Genomic DNA, 26,221 nt, shown 5'->3' with positions numbered 1-26,221 from the left:
TTATATTATTTACGTAACGCGAATTCAAATGTCGTTCAACTATCGCTGCTACACATTTGAGCCATCTGCTTCAAAATTGATATGTGTAGTATTTAAGTTATATTTGTGTTTAAGCTATCGTTTTATTTCACTAATATTTGTATTTAAATACTGGGGTTTAGTCCCCTAATTGAAATACTCGAACAAGCTGTTTTGTGCTAATACCATGATTTCCCAGGAGCATTGAACGCTCCACACATCTGCCGTCCAATCACGTTTCAGCAGTGTGTGAAAAGCGATTTGAACCTGAACGCGCCTTCCTCACTCCCCCAGTTAGCCTGTGTGCTACCGCTAGCTCCCGGCTATCACCACCAGGAAAACGTGTGTTTATGTTACATCCAACATGGACGCGGCCTTTAAAAGAGGGCTCCATGAAAACAGCTTTCAATTCAAAAGGTCGCTGGACCGAATCGTGGACAAGGTGCGTTGTGATTCGTGTTAGCTTTAGCGCGGAGTAGCTAACATTAGTTGAGTTAAAGCTCAGCGGTAAATATGTGGACAGACAGTAAGCTAACCTCTGCTAATGTCTCCATCAGTATTCAAAGCTTCAGGATCTGGACGAGGGGTTGGAGGTGGACCTCGCAAATACTCAACACCGAAGTAATGCAACTACAACACAATCTAAATGTTTCATTTATGATGCGCTGGTTTTCCACTCGCACTTCTTCTAATGTAAATGTCCTTTTGCACTTAAGTATCCACTTAATGTCTGCAAATGATCCGTATAACGTCTACAATTCATGTTATATATGTGTAGCTCTTATTGGGAAAATTAATTCCATTTATAGATCTATTTTAATGCTATAGTTTTAATTATTGTGTCTCATTTTTTATTTATTTATACCATTTTATGTTATGTATGTGTATGTTATGCACATATGGACTATTAATGTTGGCTAGAACATACTGACATTATATAGACTTTCTGGAGGTCAGTAGTGGTGATGTAGCCTGGTCTCATTGTGTTTCTATTCTGTCCCCACTCTTTGCATGGAGAAGCACTTGCACGCTACATGAAGCTATCAAGACAAAGGCTCAACAATCTTGAATCAAAGGTTTGTGTCATTGTAAACACACACACACACACATGGCTTTCACACAACATCTATGAACCTGGTTCAGCTTTAGGAGTTCATTTTTCATTTTTATGCCAGTGGTAAAACATTTTTCTTCTTTCAGAACCTGACAGATATGAGAGATGAGCCATTAAGAGGCAAGTATCAATCACCTCCAGCAAGAATAGCAATTCACAGATTTGTAATATCATCATTTGATTTTGATGTTCCTTCCTCCACAGCACGAGACATTCCAGGAAACTCTCAGGTAAATATACTGTGCTTGTATTTCCTAAACTATTCTGTCTTGAAAATCTTGAACACATTATGATCTTTCAACAGCTGGACTTCACCTATGAAGATGGTGGAGCTGATGATACTAGTGCGTCCAGCAGCCAATATTCTGGGGATGATGACGATGATGGTAAGAGGAGGAAAGCCACAGAAAGATTTAGTTATGGCCAACAAGGGAATGAAGCAAGTTTAATTTGTAGTCACACAGGTAATGTTTCTTTTTCCATTTTCCTCTCTACAGTGATGTCACAAAGTAACATGACCGAGCTGACTGTTGGCTCATTGGAGGAGAGTGAGCGAAACTTTTCTGAAACCGAGCTCCAGCCCGAGGACCAAGATGAGGAACTGGAAATGACTCTGAGGCGTCAGGGCAGCTCTTTTGTGGAGCTCTACCCCAGCATGATTGGTCGAATAGAAAGGGCCCGGCAACGGCAAAATCTCTCCATGGCCGCTGACTCGGTGCTTAGGAGGTACCACAGGTGGCGACAGCAGTCGAGAGAAGTCAGTCTCAACAACACTCTGAGGCACAGCAACCCAGGAAAGATGACCGGCAGGATGCAGCTCAAGGAGACCTCTAACAGCCCAGAGAGAAGGCAGTTCATGGTGACTAAATCTGTCCCTCGCTCTCCCTTCACAACCAATCGGCTGGCTTTGCAAGCAGATCAGCCATCTCCTGTAAGGGAGAGAAGCCCGCTGAGAAGAGAGTGGCGCCATTCTGTCTGCGAGATAGACCTCTCTAGACAATTCTTCGAGACCTCTAAATCGCAAGAGACCTCACTGAGTCAGATATACACTATGTCTGAACAGTTGGGAGAACAGCCATGCACTTATGTTGGCAGTCCTTCACGGCCTTGCTATCGCTCTGCAAAATCATCCTTGGACCAGTCTCTAAGGTCTAAAAGGCATTCTCTCTCTGCACACTCAGCGCAGGCTCCTGGGTGCTCCACGTATGCATCAGAAGTCTCTTTTGCAGAAAGATCTGGTATCTACAGCTCCCCAGTCAGACAGAGTCCATTAAAATCACAGATGATAAACAGCCTCAGTAGATCCCCTTACGCCTTCTCTAGGAGCCCCAAAGACCGTTCTGTGGAAAGCTTTTCCAGAGAGCCTGTGAGGGGCAGATCAAGGTCCACTTCTCTGTCCTCCACTCCACAGAAGCCTGTAGTGCCACAGAGGATGCTTTACCCTCAAAACTCCCATCCCTCACTCCAGCCACAGCTGCATTCACCTCAGTCAGCCACTGCAGGTCGTCCCAGGCTTCGGCGCCATCTCTCCTTTGACTCCTCCCTGCCATCCACTGGTGTTTCCTACTCCCCGAAGGAGCTTGATGAGAAATTCTTGACCCTTTACCACAAGTTTGTCTGCCTGAACAAATCATCGTTCTTTAACAGCCATCCCTGCCGTATTTGCGCGAGGTATCCTGAGGCCAGCAGAGCTCGCTCTTCCTCAGCGTTAGCAGCTCTCGCCTTGTCGCCGCACTGCTCCATACTGAGGAAACGCAACAGGGAGTTGGGCTGGGGCGACCATCCCCTGTCCAAGCGCTCCAGGGACGAATGCTACACATCCTCCCCAGGGTCCAAACGCCATGGGAATGAAATGGTGAGGCGCCGTCTCTGCCGCTCTGAGCTGTCTGGTGATGACCTCTTCTACAGCTCAAGCAAACACAACATGTGTAACAAAGTCAGCACGCAGCAGCGCTCAGCAGATACACATCAGGAAGCCAGGATGAGACAGGGACGGCCTGTATCTGCAGCTGAGTTCTCTGTTCTCTGTAAGCCTCCTCCTCAAAACCCTGTTTTATGCAGAGCTATTTATTTCAGTCCTTTCTGTTGTTGAAGTAATTTAATTATATATATTTTAACAGGTGGTTCTCATGAGAGCAGCATGGCAAATTGCTCCTCCCCCAGGTAATAAACACAAATTACCATGTGTTGTATTTTTTCCAGCATTGCTGTATTCCCTTAACCCCCCTCTCCTCCTAATGTGTGCAGGAAATAATGGACATGGATCACACCTGCTGTGAAACACCCTGTCTACAGGTTCTCCAACAAGTTTCAGTTTGTCACATAACAACAAAGTGTTGTAATTGTGTAGTAGTGTGATGTTTCCAGTACAAATATTGTTTAACGTTCTAAGTTCTTAAGATAAAAAAAACACTGGAAAAAAAAGTGGAAGTGTTTTTCTCAGCTGGCTCAGTCTGAGCTAAGAAGTTGTGAAGCTCTAATTCCACTATTGACACATACAAGTTGTTGTTATGAAGCTGTTATCCTTCCCAGTTGTTTCTATTTTTTTTTTTGAATGCTGTTAAAATAACTGATTTGAGTGATAAGGTTCACAAATCTGTTAGGTTTTAGAGTTTGTACTATGGTCTCTTACTGAAGATAAAGCAGAAGCATCATGTTTATTTCTGAGTATTTATTCATTATTAAAAAATGTGTGTAAATGCTGTTTCTGGTATTAAAAACACAAATAGTACATACTCATTGCAGTTGTTTATTTAACTTTTCCATTATATTCATGTAATGTTTAAAGTTAAGAAAATCAAAAAATCTACAACACTCATACCCAAAAGAAAATATGACAGTGGTTAATTTTTATAAAGCAAAAAGGTAGAGAAAAACATGAGGAAATTAACGACCATTTCACATTTTGGTCACTAGCTTTGTGCGCTTCTCTGACATGGCAAATTCTATCAAATGCACATGTTTGCTAGGCAAGGAATGTTGACATGTGTGAAAGTAGTTCCAACATTTTTATGAAAACACATTTATATTGTAATATAAAAAAAACTGCATCAGTTTTGTGTGGTCAGACACTTTTCAGTGACGCAGTGAGCGACAAGAGGGGAAACCGCCACCACTGGAGGTCGCCAAAAGCAACAGTTACCTGCTGATTATGGACCTGAGCAGGAAAAATACATCATTTCTTCTCCAGTCTGTAAGGGACATTTCATTCACATGTGAAGTTAATGCAGTGCTGCTGTAACCATGGCGTTGATGCAGCTGTTACCACTCCAGCTCCACTGGATATTTCCCAGTCAGACAGGCGGTGCAGTGGCCCACTCCCGTTCTAGACTTGTTACTGGAGCTGATCATTTTGTCCTTCTCCTGCATGGACGCAATTCCCTCCTGAACAGCTGATACCAGGCCCTCCACAGTCAGATACTGGACACTGGCTGCACCTACACAACAGATCGATGTGATGCTTTAATATATGGGTTTTGTCAAGGGAACTGTGAAATACGTTATTTTTAAGTGGAAGAAGAGGTGTTACGGCCCCAGCCCATGTCTGTGTCCTCTCTGTGTATGGTGTGTATGCTGTGTGGGTGTGTCTTGCAGGTTGCTGATTGTTAGCCGGCTGGAGGTTCCTGTGCAGGGCTCCCTGATTGGCTTGCTGTTATAAACCCCCTGCCGTGGGCTGTCTTGCTCTCTCACTCATCCCTGAGATCTCCATCCTGCTGCATCTACTTTTGTTATGTTCTGCACCTGACAACATGCACCACACATACTACATAGCACTCAAACACCCTCACACACTACTGACGCTCACTTTCACACTCCATCGCTCATTTCCGTTTATGTTAAATCAATAAAGCTTATTGTAATTCGCTACATCACGCTGCCTTGTCTGTGTTGTTGCGGCCTCAGAGCCAGGCGTAACAAAGTTGGGGGCTCGTCCTGGATAAGTGCTGGGCGTTTAGTGGATTTTTTTTTGCCTTGTTGGTACGTATTTCGTCTTTGATGTTCTGAGTGAGCGCAGTAATGGGGTACTGTTGTCTGTGTAATTAGCGGCGCTTGTTGGATGTGATTGACTGATCTTGTGCGGCGTGTGACGTCGGGTTTGTGGGGTTCCCTTTGTGGGGATTCCCTAGGTGAACGGTGACGTGTTTCTCCCTTTGTGCGTTGGCGCGCATGCGTTTGTGAGTTGTGAGCAGGTGTGTTTTTCCTGGAGCCGGTTTTCATTCATTCATGCGGAACGGACTTTGGCGGAAGCGGAGAAAGGTGAGTGTCGGACAAGGTGTGTGTGCAGTGTTCTGTCGGAGTTTTTCCTGGTAAGTTTAGCGGCGTCTCTCCTTTGGGATTCGTCGGCGGGGGTTGTTAGTGTTGGGGTACGGTGGTTGAGAGCTTCCCTTTCCCCTTTTCCCATAAGCTGCTCGGGAGCACTGTCCGTGGTTTCGGGGTGGTGACCAGTTTACTGGTGGCTGCTTTCGAACCAGCGGGCTCTAGGTGCATAAATACCCGCCGCTACGCCTCATGAAGACTAGGGGGGAGTTAGGTAGTTAGTTTCTGGTTAGGCAGATAACTAGCGGGGGAACTCCGACTGAAAGCGCACAGGTGGGTCTGACATTTTACTTTTTCTGTTTTTCTCGCAAGTGATTGAGATGGATGTAATAGTGAAGGCGTTTTTGGAGGAGCCGTCTGAGCAGTGGTTGGATGAGTGTTCTAGGGAGCAGTTGCTTAAAATAGTGGACTATTATGAGGTCGATGTAGGGGACAGACGTGTTAAGGAGACCATTCAGTCCAATTTGAAGGTGCATTTGTGTAAAATGAAGGTTTTGGGCACCGTGAAAGAAGCTGGTGCTTCTGTGTGTGATGACTCGGTTGCGAGTCTTGGTGTTGGTCTTGGGTTGTCCTTCGAGCAGCAAAAGGAGTTGCTGGAGTTGCGTCTGAAGTTTGAGGCAGAGAAGGAGCTTTCTTTGGAGAGGATTAAGCAGGAGACTGAGTTGGCGAAACTGGAGCTGCAGAGGCAACAGCTGCAGGTGGCTCGTGAGGAAAGAGCAGCGGCTGGTTTGTTATCTGGTGGTCCCTCTGTGTCTGGGGGAAATGCGGTACGTGCTGATGCTGGTAATGATTTGAGTGATTTGAGGCTTGTGCCCAAATTTAATGAACGTGATCCGGAGACGTTTTTTCTAATGTTTGAGCGTCTGGGGGATGCACGGGGGTGGTCTGAGGCCACACGCGCATTGTTGTTGCAGTGTGTGATAACCGGCAGGGCCCAGGAGGCTTATTCGTCCTTGAGTAGCAGTGAGTGTGGGAATTACGCAACAGTAAAATCAGCTATTCTGAAGGCGTTTGAGCTTGTCCCTGAGGCTTATCGCCAGCGATTAAGGACTGGGAAGAGAGGTGAGAAGTCTCACATGGAGTTTGCACGTGACTTGTCCACTTATTTTGATCGCTGGTGTGTTGCTACAGATGTTGAGTCATATGATGGTCTGCGGGAGCTGGTTATTTTGGAGCAGTTCAAGAACTCGCTGTCGGAGCGCATTGCTACTTACATCAGTGAGCGCAAAGTTAAAACGACAGCTGAGGCCGCTGCCTTGGCCGATGATTATGTGCTGACGCACGGGGGGGATGCTCCTGTGGCTCGCGGTGGCGGGCACAGGGACGCTTTCTCCGGTGGCAGTGCTGGGTCTGGGCGCCCTGTAAGACCAACAGACCAGCAGAGGGACGAACGTGGTGCACGTGAGTCTAATAAAGTTTGTAATTACTGTCACAAACGGGGCCATTGGAGGCGTGATTGTTATGCGTTAAAGTCCAGGTTGAAGCACACTGACTCCAGTTTTACCCCCAAGCCAGCAATGTTTGTTGCGCCGGTCTTGGAGGATTTGACGGCAGGTACTGAGGCGGGGCCTCAGGTAGCCGGTGTGGGGCTCAAGTCTTTTAAGCCGTTTATCAGTGACGGTGTTGTTTCCCTGGTAGGTAGTGACAAGAAAGTGCGCGTAAAGATACTGCGGGATACGGCTGCTTTCGATTCTTTTATTTTGACGTCAGTCTTACCGTTTTCAGATGAGACTTACACCGGCTCATTTATCCCTGTGCTTGGGATGGGATTGAAAGTTTTGCGCGTGCCTCAGCATAAAATGATGTTGTCTTGTGATCTTTTTCAGGGTGAAGTGGTGGTTGGTGTGCGCCCGGCTTTAGCTCTGGATGGAATTGAAGTGATTCTGGGTAATGACATATGCGGTAGCAAGGTTTGGGGGGATGTTCCCCCTCCTATTGTGGTTCCGGTTCCCCTCGTTAGCAGTGAACCTGATAAGAACGAGAGGGAGTTCCCTGATGTATTTACTGCATGCGCTGTGACGCGGGCCATGGCGTGCACGCAGGCGGATGGGAGTTCCGCAGAAGAAGCTGACAGTTCACTGCAGCATGATGTAAAATGTTCTGATGTACCTTGGTCTGTCTCTTACAGTGAGTTGGTGGAGCAGCAGCAAACGGATGTCTCCCTTAAGGCGTTGCGGGAGATGGTTTGCCCTGTTGGTAAGGTGGGAAATCACGCTCAGTGTTATTTTATTGATAATGGTGTGTTGGTGAGGAAATGGGTGCCTCAGTGGGAAAATTTTGTTGGGGATCCTGTTTACCAAGTTGTTGTTCCCACTAAGTTTCGCAGTTTGGTGTTGCAGATGTCCCACAACGAGAGTGGTCATTTGGGCGTCAGGAAGACGTACGACCGCATCCTGAGGTATTTCTTTTGGCCCCGACTGAAAAGAGATGTGTCGGCCTACATTAAGTCGTGCCATACATGCCAATTTACCAGTAAACCTAATCAGACACTCAAGCCTGCTCCTTTGTTCCCAATACCAGCTGTGAGGCAGCCTTTTGAACACCTTGTTATTGATTGTGTGGGGCCCTTGCCCCCTTCGAGGTCAGGAGTTTGTTACTTGTTGACAGTGATGTGCCAGAGCACAAGGTACCCAGCTGCCTATCCACTGCGCACAATCACAACCAGGTCTGTGGTGCGTGCTTTGTCGCAGTTTATAGCTATCTTTGGTGTTCCCAGGGTCATCCAGTCCGACCAGGGGTCTAACTTTTCATCGCATCTATTTTCGCAGGTCCTGAAGCAGTTGCGTGTTAAGCACAATCAGGCCTCTGCCTACCACGCACAAAGTCAAGGTGTTCTGGAGCGATTTCACCAGACCTTAAAGGCGATGTTGCGTGCGTATTGTGTTGAGATGAAGGGTGACTGGGAAGAGGGTTTACCGTGGCTGTTGTTGGCCGCGAGGGAAGTTGTGCAGGAGAGTATAGGGTTTAGTCCCAACGACCTTGTATTCGGCCATACTGTTCGGGGCCCTTTGGCCCTGTTGCGTGACAACTGGAAGGGGGCGGATCCTCCACGAAACCTTCTGGAGTATGTTTATGGTTTTAGATACAGGTTGTATAGGGCTCAGGAGGTGGCTAAGAGTAAGTTGGTGGGTGCACAGAGCAAAATGAAAAAACATTATGACCGTCGGGTTGAAGATCGTGTTTTTCTCCCAGGAGATCAGGTCCTTGTTCTGTTGCCCATTGTAACATCTCCCTTTCAGGCTAAATTTTCTGGCCCTTACTCTGTGGTTGAAAAACTGTCTGACGTGAACTATCTGATTGCTACTCCAGACCGTCGGTCTTCTACTCATCTGTGTCATGTGAATCTATTGAAACCATACTATTCTCGTGTGCAGGAGTCCGGTGTTCAGGGGGTCCAGTCATCGGATGTCCATCCTGCCTGTGTGTCTGTTTCTCCATCCCCTGTGATGGCAGAGCAGGGCGGGGACGGTGTACCAGGCCCTGATGACGCTGTATTATATGGCCGGCTCAAGAATTCTGAGACTCTGCAGAATTTGGATGGTTTGCTAGGCCATTTGGAGGTTTCCAGACGTGCACAGTTGGTTAGTTTGATTAGGCATTATACATGTTTGTTTAGTGACACACCTACCCGCACACACTTGATTGAACATGATATTGATGTAGGTGATTCTAAACCCATTAAACAGAAGTTCTACCGTCTTCATCCAGAGAAGCGAAAATTTCTTGATGCTGAGGTTAAGTTTATGTTGGAGAATGACATGGCGGAGCCGTCCTGCTCTTCTTGGGCCTCGCCTTGCTTGCTCGTTCCAAAGTCGGATAACACGCCCAGATTTTGTTCAGACTTTCGTAAAGTAAATAGTGTCACAAAACCTGATTGTTTTCCCCTCCCTCGTGTGGAGGATTGTGTCGACCAGGTTGGGTCAGCTAAATTTGTGAGCAAATTTGATTTGCTCAAGGGATATTGGCAGGTCCCACTGTCTGAGAGGGCAAGAGACATTGCAGCATTTATTACATCCACAGGCTTATATTCCTATTCAGTCATGCCTTTTGGTTTGCGTAATACGCCGGCGACCTTCCAACGCCTGATGAACAGGGTTGTGGGAGATCTGGAAGGTTGTTCAGTGTATTTAGACGATGTTGTCATTTACTCAGATGATTGGGACGTCCATCTTGACCGCATTGGCGAGTTGTTTGACCGCTTGGCTCACGCACATTTAACTGTGAATCTGGCCAAATGTGACTTTGCGAAGGCCACGGTTACTTATCTTGGTCGTGTGGTGGGTCAGGGTAGAGTTTGTCCTGTGAGAGCAAAGGTGCAAGCTATTGATAACTATGTTCCTCCTACAACCAAGAAAGAACTGATGAGGTTTTTGGGGCTTGTTGGGTACTATCGTTGTTTTTGTAGGAATTTTTCAACTGTGGTTGCACCTCTTACTAACCTGTTGAAGGCTAAAGCTACGTTTGACTGGTCTTCTGAGTGTCAGTCTGCGTTTGAGAATGTGAAGGCCGTTATTTGTCATGCTCCGGTTTTGGCTGCTCCTTTGTGGGATAGGCCCTTTAAAGTTGAGGTAGATGCCAGTTATGTGGGGGCGGGAGCAGTGTTGCTGCAACCTGATGACTTGGGAGTGGATAAGCCTGTTTGTTTTTTTTCACGGAAGTTTAATAAGCATCAGTTAAATTATTCTGTTATTGAAAAGGAAACACTGGCTTTGGTTTTGGCTTTGCAGCATTTCAGTGTCTATGTTAGTTCTGGACCTGTTGTTGTTTTCACAGATCACAACCCTTGACATTTCTGAGTTCACTGCAACGTCCGAACCAACGTTTAATTCGGTGGGCCCTGTTGTTGCAGTCATTTTGCCTTGAAATCCACCATATCAAGGGCTGTGACAATGTGGTAGCTGACGCCTTGTCAAGGGCTCCATGTGATTAATCTGTTTGCTGTATATTCATATTGGTGTCTGTTTTATTTGTTTCAGGTATCGCCTGCTCCCTTGTCCTTTTCCCTTCTACCTCTTGCGCTGCCAGGGTTCCGTGTGGGACCCTGTCTTTATGGGGGGGGTGTTACGGCCCCAGCCCATGTCTGTGTCCTGTCTGTGTATGGTGTGTATGCTGTGTGGGTGTGTCTTGCAGGTTGCTGATTGTTAGCCGGCTGGAGGTTCCTGTGCAGGGCTCCCTGATTGGCTTGCTGTTATAAACCCCCTGCCGTGGGCTGTCTTGCTCTCTCACTCATCCCTGAGATCTCCATCCTGCTGCATCTACTTTTGTTATGTTCTGCACCTGACAACATGCACCACACATACTACATAGCACTCAAACACCCTCACACACTACTGACGCTCACTTTCACACTCCATCGCTCATTTCCGTTTATGTTAAATCAATAAAGCATATTGTAATTCGCTACATCACGCTGCCTTGTCTGTGTTGTTGCGGCCTCAGAGCCAGGCGTAACAGAGGACATAATCAAACAGATTGTGTTCACACTTACCAATGTATGCAGCAATGTCGTGAAACTCAGGCTTGTTGGCAATGAGCTCCTCCTTGGTTGGAATGTTGATGCCCATGTAGCAAGGGAACCTGATTGGTGGAGAGGCCACTCTGATATGAACCTGTTGAAGAGTTAATACAGATCAATGTGTTAACAAATGTCTCATTCAGGTGGGCACATCTCATGCTGGTGCTAGATCCCGTTTTGACCATCGTCCCGCACACAGACACCAACAGCTCCTTATGTCTCAGTGGTGAAAATATCTGAGTTACAGCCATAATAAATTCAGTTGTATAAACTGACAAGTTATTAAAGCTATACATATAAATTAGTAGAAAACTGAAGGGATCCCAATTAATCAGGTTGTTAACAGGCTGTGTCACTACAGTGCTAAAAAAACACTGATAAGCAAACATGTGACAGCACAGCGAAAAATAAAAACCTTGATTTACTAAAATGGGATCAGTCTACTGCTGAGCTGAGACACATCAATAGTCACTACATGACAGTTTAGACAAGTCATCTTGCATTTGTTATGCAATGTACCCGCTTTGCTTGAGGGTTAGAGTCCAATATCATATTTCATCGAAGTAATCATTTCTGCTTACATCAGCCGGAGGAGGTCAAATTATTCAGTTATTTACAAAAAAAAGCAAGATGGAATATTGAGTAACATCTTAAAATTCCATGTATTTACCTCAGGACTCCTTAGTTTTACCTTGTGATCTTTGTGGGGGGGGTCCACTCCCCAGGCATTTAAAAACTACTATGTAACATCATAGACCCTGTTGAGACCTGGTATTAACATCTGTCCTGAGAGAGCCAATCACAAGCGGCCAGCCTCAAGTAAATGTGGGAATATCTCTGATCTATCTAACTGATTCATGACTCTGCCTGCTCTTTTTCTCTCTCACACTCAAACCGACACTCGGACACATCTCTAAACTAAGCCTGAGTAAAAACAACATCATCTGGTCATAAACCCAAATGACAAATGTGCAGGGAAATGAGATCCAATCACATGAAACACATTCAGGTCACATTTTATTGCCAGGTGTGAAAAGACAGACTTTACACCGTCCACTCATGATCGGATCTCTCAGGACAGATGTTAATATCAGGTCTGAACAGGGAAATATGTACAAGTTTAAGTAATTTGCTTTGCCAACACACCTCTGTCGCACCAGCTTCCTTCAGCAGTTTTATAATGGGTGAGATGGTGTTGCCTCTGACGATGGAGTCGTCGATTAGCACCACCCGCTTCCCAGCAAAATTATCTGTCAGTGCTCCGAACTTCTTGGCAACTCCAAGCTGCCTCAAACGGGTGTTTGGCTGAATAAACGTTCTCCCGACATAGCGGTTCTTACACAGAACCTCAATGTATGGCAGCCCTGACTGTGAGAGGAGAAAAGCTTGTTAGGGCAGAGGTGAATCAGGAGGATGTAGTGAGTGACAGCACGTGTTGACAGAGACGGACCTGCTGAGCGTAGCCCAGTGCAGCGGGGGTCGCAGACTCTGGCACAGTGCTGACAACGTCTGCGTCTGTTGGAGCCTCAATCGCTAACCGCTTACCACAGCGCTGCCTCACAGTGTAGACCATCTGTCCTGTAGGTATAATAATAACGATATTATTCATAATAATCAGAGCTTTATTTCTTGACATAGTTACACAGTACTTCACACGAGGATAAAATCCCAAATAAAACAATACAAATTTAAGAAAATTAAAAGATTAAAGCTTTTAAAAAAATACTGTTTTAAGGAGGGATTTAAAAGCAGTAATGGATGAATCATTTCTGATAAGGCATTTTTAACAACCTATTTAACAACTATTTAACAACCAGGTCTGACCCCCCCAGTAGACCACACACACACGCAATGTGCAATTAACCACTGCAATAACCACAGTACAATTTAAAAATTTTGCTATTTGCCCATGTACAACTGCTGCTATATATACTACCTGATATTGTGTGTTTCTGTTTGCTTGTTTGTTTGTTTGTTTGTTTGTTTGTCCTCTCTTTGGAGTTAAATCTTGTGCTACTGCTGTAACATGTGAATTTCCCCACTGAGGGACAATAAAGGAAATCTAATCTAATCTAATCTAAATTTCGAGTTTGAGTGCCTGTACTGCAAAAGCATGATGGCCTAATCAATCAATCAATCAATCACTCAATCACCAACCGAGCTCTGGAAACAACTGGAATGTGATCTAATGATCTAAGATGGTGTGCAGGCTCATAGGGAGTTAGTAAATCCCTGATATATGCAGGGGCTTAGGTGTGTAAAGCTTTAAAAGTCATCAAAATCTCGAATCAATGCAGAATTAAACTGGAATGAAACAGTTTTATGTGGTTGGGTTTAGTACAGAGATGGAAAGTACTGATAGTGCAGAAGTTGTGCTTGTAAGACAGTATTAGAAAGATGCACATTCATTCATACCTTCAAAAATAGAGTCTGGTCTGGCAAAATAAACATATTCAAATATGCAGAAGGCGGGGAGGTCTCCCTCGGGGCGAGGCACAACACTCAGAGACTTGACTCCATGTTTGGAGATCTGAACTATCTCTCCTGGTAAGACCTCTCTGTAATACCTGAGAACCAGGAGAGTGAAAATGGTCATTGCCCACAATTTAAATCAGAGGATGTTGTGTTTGATGGAAACAAAAAAAACCTACTTGGCACCAATGGATTGAAAACTGCAGGACTCTGATGACACCACCCACCCCTCAGTGTCCTCCTCCCCAGAACCTGATCACAGGGACAGAGCATAAAGTTAATCATCCACCAGCAGACACCTCTGACCTCCGATGAATCCAAAGGCCAAACTGACATAAAAAGCATTCTGGCTGGAGAACTGCTAACCCCTCTTGAGGCCTCTTGATAAGGTCTTATTAGGACAAACATGTGTCTGATGAAATGTCACAAGCAACAGAAAACTTGTATAGAAAACCTGGGGTGTGCAGTTTAGAGATGGGAACAACACGTCCAAGGCACAGGGGTCGATTTCCGTAAGGGTCACGCACTGCGTAGATAACATCTTTGAACATCATCAACAGTGAGTATGATGTTGGAGTTTCAGTCATGAGGTTTTTAATTCTGCAACACACACAAAAAACAATTCTTATACTGCGTAGCAAATGGTTCATGTTATCAAAAGTAATTTTAATCATGGCACCAACCTGGCAACCCAGTCTGGTGCGTCTAGCTCCTCCAGAGGTGGAGTGAACGCCAGCAGTTGGGTGATGAGTTCACTGTCTGAGCTGGTGGAGAGGCCGACGCCATGACGCATAACCTACGCAGGACATTTACAACAACTGATATATTTAGAGGGTTCTCCATGTAGGTCCGATTTTTTCATGCATTTGTTCAAGATACAAACACTGAGCAAGTTTTACTTCTGTTGTAAAGCCCCCTCTGAAGGCACTGAGATGCATCACATTTATTTCCAAGACTATTTCACTTGAACCACCTTTACTTCAAATAAAATGAAAATCAACCAACCGAAAACTGGGGTTAAGGCAAGAAAAGACATGAGAGCATAAAAATGGTCGAGAAGGAAATGTGATGTATTGAATGAAGTATTCTTTATTTAAATGGGGAATGTTTTGTTGCTCTGCTTCAATGTCTTTCACACCGTGTTACGTATGTGTGTAATATGCCCTGATAGAGAAAATAACTAGGAATCATCTTTTCTGCTTTATGGTCCAATCTATTAAGGTAGAAATCTGTCTTGACGTGTGTAAGGGGACACAAAAAAATAATTAAAATAACCCGTCTTGAAATGAAAGAGCCATTTATTTACACTGCACCAGACTGAGTGTGGACGAGCGGAGGGTCATCCTCACCTTCTTTCGCAAGGCATGAGCATTAACCAGCTCGCCGTTGTGTGCGACAGCGATCTTGCCGTGCAGCGTATCCACCACAAAGGGCTGGCAGTTCTGCAGCTCTGAGATCCCAGTAGTTGAATAACGTGTGTGACAGATGCCAAGGTTACCATAGCGCAGTTTCAGGAGAGCCTCGGGTGGGAAAGCAGTGCTTACTAATCCCATTCCCTAAAAAAACAATCACAAGAGGACTGAGACAGGTTTCTACTTGCACAGATGAAGTAAATGCTAACATGCAGCATGTTGTAAAGTGAGACAAACCAGCATAGCCCTCAACAACCATTATCATGTTCAGTAGAACTGTTTGTGTGTGTGTGTGTGTGTTATTTGAATACTGTGAGTTTAATAAGGCTTCTGTATAATTAGTGATGGTGCTTCAGCTCATGATTCACAGTTACCTTATGGATTGTGTATGTTGGTGGACTGGCTCCATTACTTGTAACGATCCCGGCACTTTCCTGACCCCTAAGTAAACACAAACAGACACATTGAAAATTGAATATCAGTGGGATTTGAGTTTTATAATGAATGTGATGAAAACCTATTTTCTGCAAGTCTAAAGAGGAAAAACATAGTCGTTTTTGAAGCTTGATATGAGCCAAACTGGTTTGATTGGAGTTAAAATATAACAGGAAAGAGAAGCAGAGAAGAGGAAACGTCTGCTTCTCTGCTGTGGAGTCGCCTCGCTGCAGTTTCAGCCCATTTACCAAGCTGCTTCTCAGATTACAGTTGGTCCCGCCCCCTCGGCACATAGCTTAAGCCAGTGGTGAGGCTGCTTTTCTGCATGGAGGCGTTGCTTTCAGGCTTAACCGCCTGGTTGCCTAGGGAACCGGGCAGCAGAGACGGACAGGCTGGGGAGAAAGAAAGCGTTTCCAGGTCAGCTCAAACATGGAGAGAGGAGCAGAGAGACAAAGAGGAGGGGATACGGAGGTGGCGCAGGAGAAGAGCTCAGTGGAGAGGCAGTGGGGGGACGCAGAGGTGCTGGCTCTCATGTCAGTGTGGGACGAGGTCGGCGCTCAGCACGTAACCGAGAGCAGGGCCACCTTTGAGCTGATCTCAGAGCGCCTGAGGAGGCTCAGTGTTGTGCGCAGCTGGTGGGAGTGTCAGGCCAAGTGCAAGAGCCTGGGACTTCAGGGCAGGAGGCCTGACGCAGCAGCAGCAGCAGGCACTTCAGCAAACTACAGCCCAGGAGTGGACGGGAGGCCAGAGGGCTGGGAGGAAGAGGTGGAGGATGTGGGTAATCAAAGAGGAATCTACTCTTCCTCAAGCACTTTCCCAACACAGGAAGGTAAATGCAGGTTTAAGCCCACACTCTCGCTCGGATGAGCAAAACATCTTAAAAGATTAGACACGGTTTTGTTACAAGCAATAATAATATACAGTTATTATGGAATCTAACTTTTGCTTAACTGCACTTAATTTAGGCAGAAATATAATTTTTCTAATTTCTTTTTAAAAGTAAATTATAACATAATACTATCTGCAGGAATCAAGAGTCAAATCCATCGAACTCTCCCTTACACACCGACTGTGGCTGAAGAAGGGGGCCGCCACTGGACCGACGACGAGGTGCGAGCCCTGCTGTGCGTGTGGGCTGACCGGCGTGTCCGAGAGCGCTTGAAATGCACGCTACGCAACAAGTCCATCTTCCAAGAGATGGCCCGTCAAATGCAGAGAACTTTCGGGGTGGTGCGCAACTGGAAACAATGTCGGACGAAATACAAGAACTTGAAATACGACTACAAGACTGCGAAAAGTGCCCACGCTGCAGGGGGCGGCGCCGCAGGAGGCCCAGGGAAGTACATGAAGTTCTTCGATGAGGTGGAGGCCATTCTGCTGGACCACGGGCTGGAAAACAGCGGCGTGGAAATGCAGAGGAGGTTGTATGATGGAGAAGTGTCAGAAGGGAGGTTGCAAACACCAGCACAGACAACTGCCTCAGAAAGTGAGGTTGTCATAGAAATTGATGACGGTATGTATTCAGGTTGTAATGTATACATTAGTTTGGTTTAAAGGCTTAAATGAAAGGCACAAACTTGTGGTTTTTCCAGATGACAACAGTGATGATTACGATATGGAAGGAGACATGGAAGCTAAATGGAGCGGGACAGGTAAGTTCCAACAAACCTCCAGGGCAGTTTACACTGGATGCTGTTAATTCTTTCCTTAATCTATTTTCAAAACACTCCAGATGCCCATCTAACAGATCCACCCAGCTCTGACCAGATCCACGTAGTCACCGTGTCGGACACGGGTCGAAACTGGAGCGACCAGGAGGTGCGAGCGCTGATCCAAGTCTGGTCCGACGAGCGTGTATGCAGGCAGCTGGAGAGCTCCACCAGAAAGAGAGATATCTTCGTTCAGATCTCCAACAGGTTGATACAGCAAGGCATCGAGCGGGACTGGAAACAGTGCCACACCAAGTACAAGAACCTCAAGTACCTGTACCGTTCCCTCCAGAGGGGCAAGGGTGACGAAGCTGACCCCAGACGTCTTATGAGGTTCTACGATGAGGTGGACGCCATTATGAATCGCACGACTAACGGCTCGCCACACGTCACGAGAACTGCAGACCAACAAGAAGTGACAGGAGAACTTGTGATGTTGGAGGGTTCTGAGGAGAGAGATCATGTAAATGTTTATTTGACGAGGGCAAACACAGTCATGACAGCTGTGGCAGCGCTGGAGGAGAGAACTTGTAGTACTGATTCTGTCTCGTCCATTAGCCTGGATGTTATGCCCAGCAATGAAGACAGGAGGCCGCATGCAGTTAAGGAGCGTCGCTTGGATCAACAGCACAGATTAAAGAGTGAGCCCAGCATGATTAATTATTCATGTCTAATGTGAAGTCTTGTTCTGTTACTAAAGTCATCCATGAAATCAGAAAGAGTCACTCCAGCCAAAAACATCAAGGGCTGTTTTAAATGATTTTCAATTGGGACAATCTGACACTCAAAAGTTTAATTTAAAGAAAAATAAGTGGGAAATAAAACATTTCCAATGTAAGAATGAAAAAAGGGTTGAATTAGAAACATAACCTTTCTAAACTTGCATTTTCACATGAGATTATTGTCAACACCACTCTCACAAAGACCAGATCGTACCATGACAACAAACTTTACAGAGCAAGAAACAACCATTACAATGTAAAGTTGAACTAGAAACCCTGAAGCCTGTGCTATGATAAAGACATAGTAAAACAGCTGGATGTACTAGGGAGGGTTGTTATTTATTGACAGTAGAAATAATACCAACTGAATGTCGCTTTTCAAGGACAAGGGTCACATCCCCCCCGAGGCATCTGGGTGGGGGGATGAAGTGCAGCTCTACCCATTGAGTGAATGCCCGTCTGAGATTCACTCTTCTTTTACCTTGGTTTCCAACCATTCTCTGCATTCTTCCTAATTTGCCTCCTATGACGACACAGCTTTTTCCTTTGCCAGGTAGAGTTTCCACAATTCCAGTTTTTTTTTTACTGCCCAGCATTTCCAGTGAGAAGCTGTCGATAGTTACCAGGGAAGACAAGCACCGTCTTCTTTCTGTTCGGGCTGTGCAGTTGCTGATGCAACAAATCAAGTAATTATACAGCTAAATTTTGTGCCCGTGTGACTAATAGCTTATAGGGAACCAATCAAAATGCAGATGGTGTCGTAAGACAGTAAATTGTGTAATCACATTTACTTTATATTTAAAAAAAAAATTAAAAAAAAAAAAAAAAAATATATATATATATATATATATATATATTTCCTTATGCATTTTCTCTTGGTGAAGTAATCATGTGAAAATACTGAGGTAAAATTGTATTTTGAGTTTAATTATAGATAGGAAAAAAGGCCTGTCTATTCAACTACATTGAAATTGCATGTTAAAAGATTTAATGTATGTTTAGAGGATGGCTCTTTGTCTTAAAACTGTTTGATATTGTATGTTGTTGGCAGACTCTGTTGAAAAAAGGGTAGAGAGAGAAGATACCTATTCAGCAAACAGAGGACTGAAGAGGAAAGCTGTGGATCAAGGTTTGAAATGTGCCCTATTCTCTAATCACTTTGCACGTCACATGATGTCCACAATTGACTGGAGGCTTTTGCAATTTCCCCAGTCAGTCCCATGATTTGCCGTGGAGCCTCATAATAAAATTACGGATGAGGACACGCTTGTAACTGCTAACAAAAAGCACAACGTGTGATAGTCTGCTCTCAGACCAAAAGAAAAAAACTTCTAAACGTTTTAATGGCAAAACTTTTTACAAATAAAAGCCTTTGTTTTTCTTCTCAGACCCCAAACTCCAGACTCCAGTGAAAAGACTGGACACTGGCTCTGACTGTGCTGATAACTCAGAGGCCCAGTGTAAAGAAGAGCAGGATCACATCCCAATAATAAAGATAAACTCTGTGCGCTCAATGGCCTCCCCCCATCCATCCCCAGAGAGACAGGTAACAGCTACCTACCCGATGTGACAAAAAGTACAAGACGTTACGCAACTAAGGTGCAATGGAGATAATCTTAAAACACGCCTGTAAGAATCACAGCTGCCACTAACATAAGAAAATGATAATCTCATAAAGATTAATCATGTGAATTATTTTATCATTTGTAGACCAAACATTGGTCAGAAAAGAAAATCTAAACAGGAAAATAAACTTTGAAATAAGAATCTTTAAAATACATGACACTGCCGAGTGCTGACCTGAAAGAAACCATGTATATACAGATAATGACTGAGTGCTGTAAGGACAGGTCGGTTAATCGTTTTGCTGATGAACAGAAATGTATTAGTGATAGTGAACTGAAACTAAATATCTTTGAGTGTTGAACTAGTGATCAAACACATCATGTGGAGTTAAACTACATAATTTCTACTTTTTAATATTTCATTACAGAAAAAAACATGAGTTCATAATAATGGTTACTATAGTAACTTTTTCAGTCACATTTTTCTGACTGTAAAAAACAAAGTGGAGTCACATGTTGCACAGTCAGGCATCTTTAGGATCTTGACTCTGTGTTTTCCTTCAGTGTCAACATTTAACATTCTCCTCTTCTGATGTCTTAGATAAAACTCGTAACAGTTGTATTCACAAAAGCCAGGTACAGTAGAAACGTACACGCTGCGTGACTTACCTGTGCTGTAACGCCACCAGCCCCAGAGAGAGGACCTGAGCCACCTCCAGCTGAGTGGGCCACTCTCCGGCGGCCACGCACCCGAACACCCCGCACTCCTCCCCGATACCGGACTCCTCGAACTCCATCCCGGTGTCTGGTCCTTCTGCCTGGTCCCGGTTCTCTCTCCGTTAACGGACGACCGTCTCTCTCCTCTCGTGCTGCTGCGTTGCCTGGAGAACTTCTCCCCTGCGCGTGCGTGCGTGCTCGTGCGCGCCGACTGTATTGGACCGAGCACGTGCAGCCGATGGACGCCGCAACGTGGCTCGTTACAAACTCGACCTGAGAAACTGACGCAGTCCCGCGATACAAAACCCCGATCCAACAAATAACCCGAAAGTTTAACAGGCAAGAGACGCCGCCATCTCAGAACCGCCTAAACTTATCAAACATTTCAACCAGACGAATCACGCGAAATCGATCGATCAATCGATGATTGAAAGAACTAACTAATCGATTCCGTCACGAGGGTGACTATTTTCTGCTGATTAACTTATTCTTAAATCAGCTTTGTTGTGGGAGGGAAAAGTTTAGTGAGTAAGTCCTTTAAAAAAAAGTTCTTCCTCTGGTTCATAGAGGATGGAGCGTGCTCCCCTCGTCACGTGGTGAGGGATGCGCTGCTCTGATTGGCTGTCTGAATCGGTTGAGGGGTGCTATTGGCTGTCAGAGCACGTAAGACCAACTCCTCTTCCCGAATCTGCGCCTTCTCGTCTTCACACACTTTCTAAAGTTGTGCGCCACTTGTGTGTGTTTTCTCTCAGAGCTGCAGGCTGATCCCGAGCACCGCCATGGCCTCCACTGCAGGTACTGCCCCGCGCTGAGTGCACGCTGCGCAGCTGAGGGTGAAATGTGCAGCGGTTTAATCTGTGTGTGTGTTTTCAGAGCTGAAGACCGGTCAGAAGCTGAATGAGGGTAAAACCAAGCAGATCTTCGAGGTGCTGGAGCAGCCCGGACTGGTCCTGGTCCAGTCCAAGGACCAGATCACCGCCGGGAACGCGGTGAGGAAAGACCAGATGGAGGGCAAGGCTGCCATCGCCAACAAAACCACGAGCTGCGTGTTCAAGCTGCTTCAGGAATCCGGTAAAACGCACCATCAAGTGAAACCATTGAGAAACAGCCACGCTGCCAAGGGAATGTGAGGGCTGGAACAGTGTCACTCACCCTGAGGCAACTTTGGCACATGTTGAGAAACATTTGATATCGTTGAGAGGGGGACTTATCAAACCATATCAATTAAAACCACATCAATAAATATCATAATATAAGTTTCATCAGTAGCAAAACATAAAAGAAAACAGCATATCAGTTGTGTTATTATTATATTGCATGTAATCTATTGTGCACAGACAGGAGGACAAACAGTAATCATCGACCTCAGATCTGTTTTAATCAAATGTTTGACATATTCTGCCAATGTTAATTTCCACACAGCCTTCTCTAATTGGAGCAAATTCGGTGTTGAAACTACAAATAATAATAATGTAACGTTTATTGTACTTAATATTTATCACTTTTGGCCATATTGCCCAGCCCTAATTAAGAGTGGGTTAAACCTGCTGTAGAATTCAGGTCTTCAGAAGTTGAATAAGTTCTAGACAACAGGACTTGCTTGTTACACTTGTAAACTTCTGAAGATACCATGACCTTGGTTGACTGAGAATCTTCACAGATACATAGCACTCCCTCACACTGTTTTTTTAAATAAATGAATGCCACTGTGTTTGTTTCTGGGCTCATCACCAGTTCATCGCCCAGAAGTGTTTGCTAAAGTCAGGGAGGTGACTGTAGAGAGAGAGAAAAAACCTTTGGCCTATTTAGGCTTTCTTGGCAAACAGAACTTAACCAAGTGTCTTTGTAAATACATGTTGTTCTTTTATTGCAATACTCTTTTTTTTCTGTCCATAAGATGAAAGAAAATACTTTAAAAATACACATTCCCTCAAAGCTCCAGTGTACAGTCTGATAATAAGCAAATTTCACATGGCTTAAATGATTGATTATTGAAGTAGTTGGCAGTTCTCTGTCAATTACCTGCATTAGCTCCACAGAGAACACATGATTGTATCCTGACCTATTTGCCATATTTAAAAAACACGTGTGGAGGCGTTGTGCCTTTATGTTAAGTGTTTGGCTCCAGAAAGTTCAGATTCCACAAATTAAACTCCACCTTGTTTTAATTTAGACATAATTGGGTAAGTATGTCCCATATGTGACTCGTGAGTGTGGTGTGTGTGTGTCAGACTAGCTCTGGTAATGGCTTTCTTGTGACTTGAAACACTGAGGCGTATAATTCTCCAGAACATGACCAACCACATCCCGCCTCACTTAACCTTAAATCTGGGGTGGAAGCTAAAAGTTGAAAGTCTTGTAAACTGCTGGTGTCTGTTTAGAAGATTTATCTGTACAACACATTGATACAGAAGGAGAGAATTTATAACATTTGCTTGCAGATGTGTCACAATTTGCACATACACAATCAAGAGGTTTGGATTTTGGGGAATGTCATGTGATAAATAGTTATATCTTTCCCATTCTGCAGGCATCAAGACGGCCTTCATTAAGCAGCACTCAGACACAGCGTTCATTGCTGCACACTGTGAAATGATTCCCATCGAGTGGGTGTGTCGGAGAGTTGCGACCGGATCCTTCCTCAAGAGGAATCCAGGAGTCAAAGAAGGCTACCGCTTCTCTCCGCTGAAGATGGAAATGTTCTTTAAGGTGGGTCTCACCTTTGACCCTGGCTGTCTGCCAAGTGTTTTCAGTCGGTAAGTGGCCAAATGTCAAATCACATCCAACAGTATCTGCTGTATGATGCAGGACGATGCCAACAATGACCCTCAGTGGTCGGAGGAGCAGCTGCTGGAGGCCAAGTTCTGTCTGGCTGGGCTCACCATCGGTCAGTGTGAGGTGGACATCATGAACCGCAGTACGGTGGCCATCTTTGAGATTCTGGAGAAAGCCTGGGCCACTCAGAACTGCACACTGGTGGATATGAAGGTACGCAGAGCAGGACTGCCCTCTGCTGGATAATGTAGTGTGACCACATTACTGCTGAGGCTGCTGCACATGTAATGACAATGATCTTTGTTGCCTTTTATAGATCGAGTTCGGTGTGAATGTGAAAACTCAAGAGGTTGTCCTGGCTGATGTGATCGACAATGATTCCTGGAGGCTGTGGCCGGCCGGAGACCGCAGCCAGCAAAAAGATAAGCAGGTCAGGGCGTGTGCGTGCATGTGTGTGTGTGTGTGTATACTTTGAAGAATGGATCAAGATAAGGCATCAAATGACATTCCTTGTGATTCTCCTCCTTCTAGGTTTATCGAGACCTTAAGGAAGTGACCCCTGAGGCCATGCAGATGGTGAAGAGGAACTTTGAGTGGGTCTCTGAAAGGGTCAAGGTACACTGAACATGGTTTACTAACCTAATCGTTATCGTGACCTGCTTTTGTTTACCTTTTAATCAACTGTGTCACTGACACTGTTCGACAAAAAACTGTTATCTGAGCTTTGTTTAGTTTGATCACTTTGTTACTTCAGTTCTTTAAATAGAGTTGATTGTCCCTCCTTACGAATGGTTGGTTGCTTTACATGCATCATTTATTTTTAAAATGAAAAACACTTCTAGAAACAGACCTTGAAGTCCAACAAAACATTTTGAAAGTTAAACACATACTTGAGCCATGAAAAATCAAATGGGTCTGTTGTTGGCTCTGGTATGACCACTGGCTTATTTAGTCTTAAGTGAGTCAGGTTTTCTTCACTTGTACAACTTGCGTTAATAATTTAGCATTTTGTCATTACCCAGTATATTTCACATATGGGCACTGTTCAGCTAAAGCTACAGTCTGACTTTAAATGTACAATATGTAATTTTGGCCGCTAGGGGTCTCTCAATCAAAACAATAACAACAAGACCTAGTTAAATTATATTGTGAAGCAGCGAAGGATCATGGGAGTTGTCTTCACCACCAATTCTTGTCCCATAATCTTCTTGGGTTGCCTGATTCCCCTGTATATTTGGGTTTTAGTAGGAGAGCATTGCTGACAGAACGCACAGCAAACAGCATTGAGTAATCAGGGTCCATTATGAGTGACCAAAACAAACAGTGGAAGGACAAACAGTTGACTGACTAACTGGCCAGCAGTGTGTTTTTCCTTTCTCATACGCTGTTTGCCTTGGACACAATTGAAAGGCGACCAAAATGAAACATCCTGTTACCTTGAATAAAATTGGGAATTTGGGAGTTTGAACATTGTTGGAAATATTTTTGATAATGGAAGTACATAGAGCAACAAAATATAATGCATAGGTTTAGTCATGTGTAGACATTTAAAAAAAGATTTGTAACATATATTTTTAAGTGGACAAATTAACCGGGGCTCGCATGGAGCTAATAAGTGCTCATGTGTTGTGTCCTTAGCTGCTGCTGGAGCCCCAGGCCAGTGGCAGGGTGGTGGTTCTGATGGGCTCCACCTCGGACTTAGCCCACTGTGAAAAAATCAAGAAGGCCTGTTCCTCCTATGGGATCATCTGCATCCTCAGAGTCACCTCGGCACACAAAGGACCAGATGAGACACTCTGCATCAAAGCAGAATATGAAGGTCTTTTTCATCTTTAACATGAGGGGTTTCCTTTCACAAAGTAAAGTGGAGAATGGCTATCATGTCGTAAATATCGGTTGTTCCCCAGGTGACGGTGTACCTACTGTGTTTGTGGCTGTGGCCGGCAGAAGTAACGGCCTCGGTCCAGTGATGTCAGGAAACACGGCTTATCCTGTCATCAACTGCCCCCCTCTCACTCCTGATTGGGGCGCACAGGACGTCTGGTCATCCCTCCGTATGCCAAGTGGTAATTATTTCTCCTAACTGTTATCTGAGCTGGAATATCAGGCTAAACTCACACTAAAATATTTTAATTTAAAAACTAAAACAATCTCTGTCCACACAAGCATTTTAGCACCACATCAGTAGTAATCTCCATCCATACACTCACACCTAGAACCGTACATCATGTGACTATTGATGTACACTGGGCATGTGTGTGCTGGTGTAAACAGGAAGCAGATAATCATCTCTGCAGTTGGTTAGTTGCAGCAACTACAAATGAGAAATTATAATACTCAGAGCAAATCGAGGCATTTCTTTTCTTGAATGGACCATGACAGCTACGTGTTGTCAAGTACTGACTGAGAACCATTCATCTATTTTTGTCCATTCAGACTACAATACAAACCCAGAGTTTTCATACTAGAACGGGCCCAGCTGCTTTGCGAAACTTATTTTATAGGCACTACAAAACTTGTAGTGTAAATGTAGTCAATGATGCGTTTCAACTAATATATAGTCGTGTGGTTGTAGAGTTAGTCCAGTGTAAGTTTATCCATCATTGTTACATCCTGCCTTCACCCCCACAGGACTCGGCTGCTCCACAATCCTCTCTCCCGAGAGCGCTGCTCAGTTTGCGGCGCAGATCTTCGGCCTGACCAATCACGTGGTGTGGTGCAAACTGAGGGCCTCAATGCTCAACACCTGGGTGTCTCTCAAGCTGGCTGACAAGAAGCTACAGGCCTGCAGCATCTGAAGTGGCTAAAACCTCTTTGAGTCCTCTGTGCTAGTCCTCTGTCTGTTAATGTCTGTTTATGACCAACCCGCTAACAGTAGATTGAATCTACATGTACTTTCTCACACACGCCTTTCATTCCACTCTAAATAGAAATGAATAAAAGCTTCGTAATGAAATGCTGCTGTGTTTGTTGAGTCCAGTTGTTTGTGTGTGCTAGCTTCACCAACGCTCATTTAAAGCAACAGTTTAACAAATACATTTATTTGCACCATGTTAACTTTTCTGCTTGAGTTGAGTCAGTATTTTCTTTTAAATATGCTTTAAAGTAAGATTACAAGCAGTTTAGACTAATCCTTAATGCAACAATATATTACATCATTATGGCAGAGTCAGTCTCTTCTAAATCCAAATGTGTCTTATTCACCAGTGATGCTGCTGGAGGCGGGGTCTAATGTTACCTGCCCACTCTGATTGGATGAGTAGAACAATACCCAACATGTAATTGATTACTTTTTAAAATACATAAAACAAAGTGAACATTTAATGCAATGCAATGTAAAATATTAGAGATAATATAAAGATACTTGCTTGGATATATGGTCAAAATGAAATATACCTGAAAATGTATCTACTAATGTAAAGTACTGAAGTGTAGTAATGAAGTTACTAT

The 26,221-nt window shown here is 44.6% G+C and overlaps 3 protein-coding genes across 6 annotated transcripts; 2 read left to right on the top strand and 1 right to left on the bottom strand.

The window, feature by feature from the left end:
- The first annotated feature begins 258 nt into the window (after positions 1 to 258).
- LOC109625834 (uncharacterized) lies at positions 259 to 3,867 on the top strand. The gene is made up of 9 exons (XM_020081361.2): positions 259 to 460; positions 576 to 639; positions 1,039 to 1,094; positions 1,219 to 1,252; positions 1,337 to 1,362; positions 1,437 to 1,518; positions 1,630 to 3,159; positions 3,253 to 3,295; positions 3,380 to 3,867. Exons 1-9 carry the CDS (start codon positions 383 to 385, stop codon positions 3,384 to 3,386), a joined length of 1,920 nt encoding a protein of 639 aa, XP_019936920.2. The 5' UTR covers positions 259 to 382; the 3' UTR covers positions 3,387 to 3,867.
- ppat (phosphoribosyl pyrophosphate amidotransferase) lies at positions 3,862 to 20,477 on the bottom strand. The gene is made up of 11 exons (XM_069522387.1): positions 19,949 to 20,477; positions 15,223 to 15,289; positions 14,786 to 14,992; positions 14,120 to 14,232; positions 13,891 to 14,036; positions 13,616 to 13,688; positions 13,380 to 13,531; positions 12,415 to 12,542; positions 12,111 to 12,332; positions 10,938 to 11,058; positions 3,862 to 4,569 (listed from the first exon to the last, which is right to left on the bottom strand). Exons 1-11 carry the CDS (start codon positions 20,074 to 20,076, stop codon positions 4,394 to 4,396), a joined length of 1,533 nt encoding a protein of 510 aa, XP_069378488.1. The 5' UTR covers positions 20,077 to 20,477; the 3' UTR covers positions 3,862 to 4,393.
- On the top strand, positions 15,644 to 25,727 carry paics (phosphoribosylaminoimidazole carboxylase, phosphoribosylaminoimidazole succinocarboxamide synthetase). 4 transcript variants are annotated; one of them, XM_069522386.1, is made up of 15 exons: positions 15,644 to 16,112; positions 16,311 to 16,796; positions 16,876 to 16,935; positions 17,031 to 17,633; positions 18,766 to 18,843; positions 19,103 to 19,260; positions 20,749 to 20,791; positions 20,870 to 21,067; positions 22,527 to 22,705; positions 22,805 to 22,984; positions 23,088 to 23,201; positions 23,303 to 23,386; positions 24,410 to 24,590; positions 24,679 to 24,837; positions 25,403 to 25,727. In XM_069522386.1, exons 1-15 carry the CDS (start codon positions 15,713 to 15,715, stop codon positions 25,567 to 25,569), a joined length of 3,090 nt encoding a protein of 1,029 aa, XP_069378487.1. In that variant the 5' UTR covers positions 15,644 to 15,712; the 3' UTR covers positions 25,570 to 25,727. The 4 variants fall into 4 exon arrangements, with proteins under 4 accessions (XP_069378487.1, XP_069378485.1, XP_019967493.2 ...); XM_069522384.1 differs by having other exon boundaries at positions 17,016 to 17,633; XM_020111934.2 differs by lacking the exons at positions 15,644 to 16,112; positions 16,311 to 16,796; positions 16,876 to 16,935; ... (1 more) ...; positions 18,766 to 18,843; positions 19,103 to 19,260 and adding an exon at positions 19,956 to 20,335.
- Positions 25,728 to 26,221: the final 494 nt, after the last annotated feature.

This window comes from Paralichthys olivaceus, chromosome 3 (assembly GCF_024713975.1).
Source record: "Paralichthys olivaceus isolate ysfri-2021 chromosome 3, ASM2471397v2, whole genome shotgun sequence".
Taxonomy (NCBI): domain Eukaryota; kingdom Metazoa; phylum Chordata; class Actinopteri; order Pleuronectiformes; family Paralichthyidae; genus Paralichthys; species Paralichthys olivaceus.
The sequence above is the reverse complement of the archived record's forward strand: the minus strand, read 5'-3'. Positions and strand labels throughout refer to the sequence as shown.